The 7061-nt window shown below is 40.2% G+C and overlaps 1 protein-coding gene across 2 annotated transcripts; it reads left to right on the plus strand.

Moving 5' to 3' along the window:
- The first annotated feature begins 51 nt into the window (after positions 1-51).
- On the plus strand, positions 52-4265 carry LOC104167328 (ras-related protein Rab-8A). 2 transcript variants are annotated; one of them, XM_009707557.1, is made up of 7 exons: positions 58-113; positions 352-412; positions 821-898; positions 1362-1451; positions 2111-2176; positions 2733-2783; positions 3708-4181. In XM_009707557.1, the coding sequence occupies exons 2-7, from the start codon at positions 410-412 to the stop codon at positions 3798-3800; spliced, it is 381 nt and encodes a 126-aa protein (XP_009705859.1). In that variant the 5' UTR covers positions 58-113; positions 352-409; the 3' UTR covers positions 3801-4181. The 2 variants fall into 2 exon arrangements, with proteins under 2 accessions (XP_009705860.1, XP_009705859.1); XM_009707558.1 differs by lacking the exon at positions 352-412 and having other exon boundaries at positions 52-113; positions 3708-4265.
- Positions 4266-7061: the final 2796 nt, after the last annotated feature.

The raw sequence follows: 7061 nt of genomic DNA on the forward strand, positions 1-7061 counted from the left end.
AATTTGGTCTTTTGGCAGAATCTAAGGGTAATTTATTTGATTCTCTTTTCAGGTATTGATTTTAAAATTAGAACTATAGAGCTAGATGGCAAAAGAATTAAACTACAGATATGGTAAGGCTTTTCTTCTAAAGTTAACGTCTGATAACCGGGTGTCTGCATGGTGTGGGGTGGCGATGTTACCGTTTTTATTCCAGTTGTGCTCTTCAGCCGTTAACGATATCTTAGAAACTAAAAGATAGTTCCGGTGCATCTAAAGGCTGGTTCAAATTTAAGTAAAAGTTTTGGTGGCTTTAACTTGAGCGCGGTGCGTAGGTGGTTTGCCTGAGCCCCCCTGTTCTCTCTGTTCCAGGGACACTGCTGGGCAGGAGCGATTTCGAACCATCACAACCGCCTACTACAGGGGAGCGATGGTAGGAGCAAATCGGGTCAGGCTAAACCTAACCCAGGTGGTTCAGCTTTCGCAGTCGAATCAGCCGAGTTTAATGCGGAACGCACGCAACTGCCTGTCTTCCGACATGTAAACTCTGCCTAGCCGAGCACTGGCAGTGGCGCTCCTGTTCCGAGCGGTGCCGGAGCTGTGCCGGGAGAACGCGGGAGCTCCCAGAGGCAGGGTTCGTCCGCGTCTCCCTCTGTAAATACGCATCCCGCGCACCTCGTCTAGCAGGGCACGGCCTGCGATGAAATGTCCCATGGAACTGCAAACCAACTGTTTTTAAAACTAGTCTGTGTTAAGTTGCTCCTTTCTGCAATAGATGAGTCTTTAACTCTTGCTTAAACTGACGCTAGCTGAAACAATCTGTCTCCTTCTTAATCTTCAGGGCATTATGTTAGTCTATGACATCACCAATGAAAAATCTTTTGAAAATATTCGGAACTGGGTCAGGAATATTGAAGAGGTAATTTCTCTGTTTACTTACTGAATATTAAAGAAGCTATTTCTTCTTCCAAAAGTAGCTGAAACTTAATTGCTTCAGAAACGTTAAGTTTCTTTTGAATTCATGTGCTGAAGGGTACTTGGAAAATCACTTGAATGCAAATCAGTAAAAACTTCTGGAGGGCGTTGGTTAAGGGGAATTCCTTGTGCTGGTAGATGAGAGCCAGCTGTGGGGACTGTAGCCCTTCTGGTGATGGTGGGGGCACATCACCGATGATGTCATTTTCCTGCCACGAGAAGTGATCTGAGAGCTGTCGTTGTGCAGGACACAGGCTGGGGTGAGGGGTTTGAGGGACTCCGTGAATCTGCGGAAGATGCTCCGTGCCTGCACCTCCCTGTGAAGTGCTTGCTGTGTCCCTCATCTTTTTGCCAATGTTTACCTACAAAAAACCCGAGCCAGAGCCTTTGGTCTGTTTCTGTCTCAGCACGCCTCTCCAGATGTTGAAAAAATGATCCTTGGGAACAAATGTGATGCAAATGACAAACGACAAGTTTCTCGAGAGCAGGGGGAGAAGGTAAGTGCCACAGCTTTAACCTATTTCAACTTAGGCTTTTCAGAGTATAAAAATAGCGTTCGTTATTGTCTGTGTGCTTTGGTGGTATTTCTAAGTGGAACTATCGAACATTCCCAAGCTGGAGTTGCAGTACGCTTCCCCACTCTGATAAAAAGCTGAGTCTGTGTTAAGATTTTTTTGTTGATTACCCGGTCAGGATGTGTTAGGTGCAAAGCAACGAGCTGGACTTTTCCTTCGAAAAAGGAAGAAAAAGCGTGCTGGAGTTTGACATTTACGAAATGTCTCTTTTTGGCTGAAAGCCAGCAAGACAAAGTAGACAGCATTGTCTCTTCTGGCGTTAGATGGTACTTAGTCAAGGTGGAGAAGGTACATCTGCGCACTGCAGGTGTTGCAAGACTGACAAGGTATCTATGCAAGGAAAAAATAAAAGACAAAGGAGCAGATTAAAACATGTGGGGAACGTAAACCAGCAGAACAAAGCCCAGTAAGAACAGATGCTCATACCAGTGAGATTTAGTTCCCAATTTTTGCAAATTGTTCTGCTTGAGTAAACCCCCAAGTTCCTGTGAATCACCGGGAGGGGCAGATCCTGTGCAGTTGGTTATATTGAGAGCTGTTCCTGCAATTATTCAACTAACACGAAATCTGCTTTTGTTCAGCTTGCTGCAAGTTTTGGAATTAAATTTATGGAGACGAGCGCAAAAGCAAATATAAACATAGAGAATGTAAGTACTGTAACCTTTCCCTTACATTTATTGTCTCATGAGCACAAATAAGTGATAAGAACACTTGCCCGACCGGGTTGGATGCAAGACTCTGTCATTAGATGCTGCACATGGGTTCTTAAGTACGTATCCGTGCTTTCCAGGAAGGCGTTGTCTAACCAACATGATGCTAATTTATTTAAATTGAACTTGCTGCTTAGAGCGTGACACAAGGGTGTTACAGCAAACTGCGTTAGAGCAGCACGCTGAAAAGCTCTGCTTCTGTTTTCGCTTTTGATAACGCATTTGATCAAGGGCAACATTTTCCCGCTGTTAAACCCGGCTGTGCGGCGCCGCAGGTGGTGTGTGCCATCGTGGCTTTTGGGCTCAGAAAAGAGGTAGTGGAATTGGGAAAGCAGCATTAAACCTGGAGGAGGGGGGAAAAAATAAATGAAAACTTGACTTTCTTCAGGAGTTCAGTATATGTAGAAACTCAGGAAGGCAGCTTATTGCTAAACAAAAATGTCAAAATATGTTTTCTTTACCATGTAACACTGAACTGTTTTACTTGTCACAGGCGTTTTTCACTCTTGCAAGAGATATCAAAGCAAAAATGGACAAGAAGTTGGTGAGTAACTTTTATTTCGTCCATACTGTATTTAAATAGGGAAAAAAGCCAACCAAAAGTCAAACAGCAAGTTCCGTTTCACAGTCTATAATAAATATTCTGTGGTCTCTTTCGTGGGGGATGCACTGCAGGTTATAGGATTTTATTTTTAGTTTTGTCAAGCTATGCTCTGACCTTGGCGTATAAACAATTGTCTCTGCATTTCAGGAATTGGCTGCAATGGTTGAGATTTTCTATATAAAATCATCTTCTATTTGTTTTATTGAAAGTCAAGTGAGTGGTAAAGCAGTTTAGTGGTATTTCTTTCTCTTGCAGTCTGAAAAACGGAATCATAAATTAGGCATACAGGAGGCCCACTTCATACTTCAGGATAGTTTTCAAGCTAGCATGTTTAAAAATAGGTAAAGAACCAACTTTTTGATAACTTTTGCAAAAGCGTCCTGAGAAATGATTGGGTTATCTTTTGTATAACAAGTAAACGTATATCGGTGTCGGTTTGTTCCTTGTGAAATGAAGCTAACAAAGATTCCTTCTACTTTTCCTGAGCATTCCACCGTCACGTGACCAGACCTGTGCTGATGGAGCAGTGCTATTTTGGGTCTTGCTGACAATTCCCAAGTGTTTCAGCAAGAGCCAAACATGTCATCTAATTTTTTTTGATTCTTTTTTTGATCTCAGCTGTCTTTGAGTTTATAGAAGGAAGAGGCACAGTGCATGTTAGTCGAAGCCAGGAGTAGCAGATGGGGTTCTCTGACTTCTTGCAGTGGCCAATGTAAGGCTCGGATAAATGAGCGAAGACTCCTGTTGCTTTCAGTAACGGGTTTCGTATGTGGCAGGCTTGATTCGACAAAAGGAATAGATGAAGTATGGATGCTAGAAGCTGTTAAGGGTAAATAAGTAACTTAATATTCCTTGCATCTTCAGGAAGGCAATAGCCCACAAGGCAGCAACCAGGGAGTCAAAATCACACCAGACCAGCAAAAGAAAAGCAGCTTTTTCCGATGTGTTCTTCTGTGAGGGACACGGCCTTAATCTGAGCGTCTGCTCAACCGAGCTGGACTGTGCCTGTTCTGAGTGAGATTTCCTCTGTCTGTGGACTTAGCATTTTCACCTTGTCACTTTGTGACCATCTGAATAAGAAATTGTTTATTTTGGTAATTGTCTGACTCTTCAATTTTGGAGATGAAACAAGTTTATTTTTGTCAGATTGCCACTGGGCACGTGTATTGTCTAGCAGAGGGGGTACAGATCAAATGTGACCTGTGATAGAGCGCCTTTGCTGACAGGCTTCGATCTTTTTGTTTGTATCTGTAATGTATCCAAATTGGAAAGATTGAGTTATGATCGAAATAAGAAACTGAAATGCCAACATTAATAAAGTACAGGTATGTGTACATGATACATGTGCATACCCATGTCTATAGAAGCCTATAGAACAATCGCATCAAAACATCAAATAAATGCACTTACATAAGCAGGACAGGCTTATACCTTTTCGGAAGGTAGAAGGAGGCTTTCTACATCTCCACTTCTTTGCTACTACAGAGAAGATCTTGTATCTGCCTGTTACTCAGTTGCGTTATTCTAGACAATCCACAAGTACAATTGAAGTGTTTTAAAAAAAAAAAAATAAATCCTCCTCAAAGGAATCTCTATTTTTTTAGAAAACCAAAGTGTGCTGTAAATATAATGGATCGTTACCATCAGGAATTACTTTATCCATGTTAGTCTTGACCGTGCTTAATTAAGTACTCCAGAGGTTTAGACACGTTTAACAGGAGATGATAGCTACACGGAGTCCCGCACAAATGATCTGTCGTCTGTTCTTAGAGAAACAGGCTGTGGTTCACGTGGGGACACTTACTCAAAATTTGTAACATTACGATGGGTGGCTTTTTCCTTCTCCAGTTGAGAATGACTCCAGATCTGTCATGATGTAGTAGCTAGTTTTAAATTGTGACAAGAAAATGTATTGCACTGCTTCCAATTGTGTGTTCTCATGCACACTTGCTCACATATGCAAATAAATGTTGCACATACGAACACTTTCTGAAAACAGACTTTTTTAAACTGAGATTTGCCTTGCTGCTGTGTATTGATCATTTCAGATTTCGAGCAGCAACCAACCTGTTAATAGTGTGCATCAATGCAAATGATGTTTAGTCCTCAGTGGAAATAGCCTATGTATTTATTCCTATAAACACAGTGTATTACATTCCGATGTATAAAATGTAACACCCAAGTAAAGCTCCTAGGTAGCTCGTTGCTCTCAGTTCAGAGGCTGTAAGCCTGACTCTTAAGAAGACTGACAAAAGGAGCCAGTAAGAGCCATCTACTTCAAAGTTTGCTGTCAAGTGATTGGAATGATGGTGTATTTAATTCAAATGAACGTATCAACTGTGTCCTGCGACTCACTGGAATTGTTAACATGCTTTGTTTACATTGACAACTGCACTTAAGGGTAAAATTAAAGCTGATTTTAAAGTTAATGAATTTACTCACCAGTTTTGTTTTCTTCCAGTTTGTGGTATTACATTCTGGCCTCAAAAAAGCAGTCGTAAGTGTTACTGTAGTTAGAGATCTATCAGATTCATAATTAAACTTTATAAATCAGCAGCATGCAATTGGGCTCAACAGGAATATTGCCTGTTTTTCTAAAGTGGAAAAAGGAAATTTTACTGTGTAAGTTACTGGTTTATAGAAATGCATTTTATATGCTACCGACCTTTTTTATTTTTTAATAGCTAGCAGATTACAATGAGCTCTGTTCATGATTAAGATCATACGTAAAGCTTTCCTTTAACCAGAACCTTAGGATGTTTTTTATTTGTTTGTTTACTTGCGGCTTTTTAGCATGAGGACTTGGTGAATGTGCACCACAGTGGATTTACACACAGATGTATTTGTAGGATAAAATCATGTTAAGCTACTGAAGAGCCTTCTAGTCAGTATGTGCTTCTAGTCAGTATATGCTTTGAAGTGTAGTTAATGCAGAGCTATAGATTGGACAAGCAATGCTTCTGTCTTGAGATAAGGATCCTTTTGAAGAAAGACTTTGTATATGCTTCCAGAAATCATTGAGGCAGAACTGGGGAGGTGATTAAGGCATGGTCTGAATGTTGTTTTCCTACGCAAAACTGACCTGTTTACTGATTTGTTTCTGGCTTAGCAGTAAATGTGGATTGTCCCGCATCCATCGTTCTACTTCACTACAGCCAGATGTTGCAGCCAGACTTATTTTTCAAAGTGACTGGAGAAATAAGTGGTTAGTCTAACTTGGTATCATGGGCTGTCCAGCGTAGTGCTAGGTATTGCCTGTTGACAGTATCTGAATCGGTAACTCATCCTGGGATGAGAAAGCAAACTCTATTAATTTACAAGTGGATAAAACTTGAAGGATGGAATTGTGTTTTTCACTCCTCATTTTCTAAATCTTAAGTTACTCTCTTGCATTCAAAGCTAACTCTTTGTATGTGAAGACCTTTTGTTTAAACTTACACTGGTTGTTGCACATGTTTATGTACCTAATTTATAGCATGATTTCCTTTTATGAAAGGATTGATTTTAGTCAATGAACAGCTACATTATTGCCAGGTCTCAGGAAGTTTCATACGGTAACTGTGACTACAGTCATCACTGTACTTCTAGGGTATACAGACTCTACGCAGAAATTAAATCAGTGTAAGCAATATGAAACTTAAAATGCAACTCTAAGACAGGAAGAAGTTAAAGGCACTGCAGTTGCATGTATGCTTGGCTATGTGTCGCTAAATATGGACATCAAATCTTGGAGAAGTACAATATGTAGTTGGTGTTTCCATCACATAATGAAATTGCTGTGTTTTTTAAATATAAATGTTACGGAAAACACAATGATCAAAAGAGGTACTGTGTAAATACATTCAGTAATGTATTTATATCTAAGCTTTCTTTAACTAAGGAGGAAAGAATCTGAAATTGGATACAAAATTTGTAAAACTGAGGAATTGAAGTAGATCCAAAAAAACTCACTGTATGCTTACTACACATTCTCAGTGTCTAAATGCCATTGAAATTTCAGGTAATCAATTAACACTTGGTTTGTAGAGAAACAAACCCATTTTTGAGCATGTTCTCAAATTCCCTTACTTAATGAGTATCATAGAATTCTGTGGTTGACCTTATTTTTGAGGCTGGTTGCAATATTTCAGATAGTCTTCACCCCTTTGGGTGTAGACCTGTCAGTAGTTTGTCTGTCAATAAATGGTGGCACTGCTGTTTTAACACTTTGCCGTTTTA

Source organism: Cariama cristata, unplaced genomic scaffold, assembly GCF_000690535.1.
Source record: "Cariama cristata isolate BGI_N322 unplaced genomic scaffold, ASM69053v1 scaffold18389, whole genome shotgun sequence".
Classification (NCBI taxonomy): domain Eukaryota; kingdom Metazoa; phylum Chordata; class Aves; order Cariamiformes; family Cariamidae; genus Cariama; species Cariama cristata.

Excerpts from the sequence above, each read along its gene's own strand:
- LOC104167328 (XM_009707558.1), top strand. Across the intron at positions 1,452-2,110 it reads CTCGAGAGCAGGGGGAGAAG|CTTGCTGCAAGTTTTGGAAT; the intron begins GTAAGTGCCACA and ends GCTTTTGTTCAG. Across the intron at positions 2,784-3,707 it reads CAAAAATGGACAAGAAGTTG|GAAGGCAATAGCCCACAAGG; the intron begins GTGAGTAACTTT and ends TTGCATCTTCAG.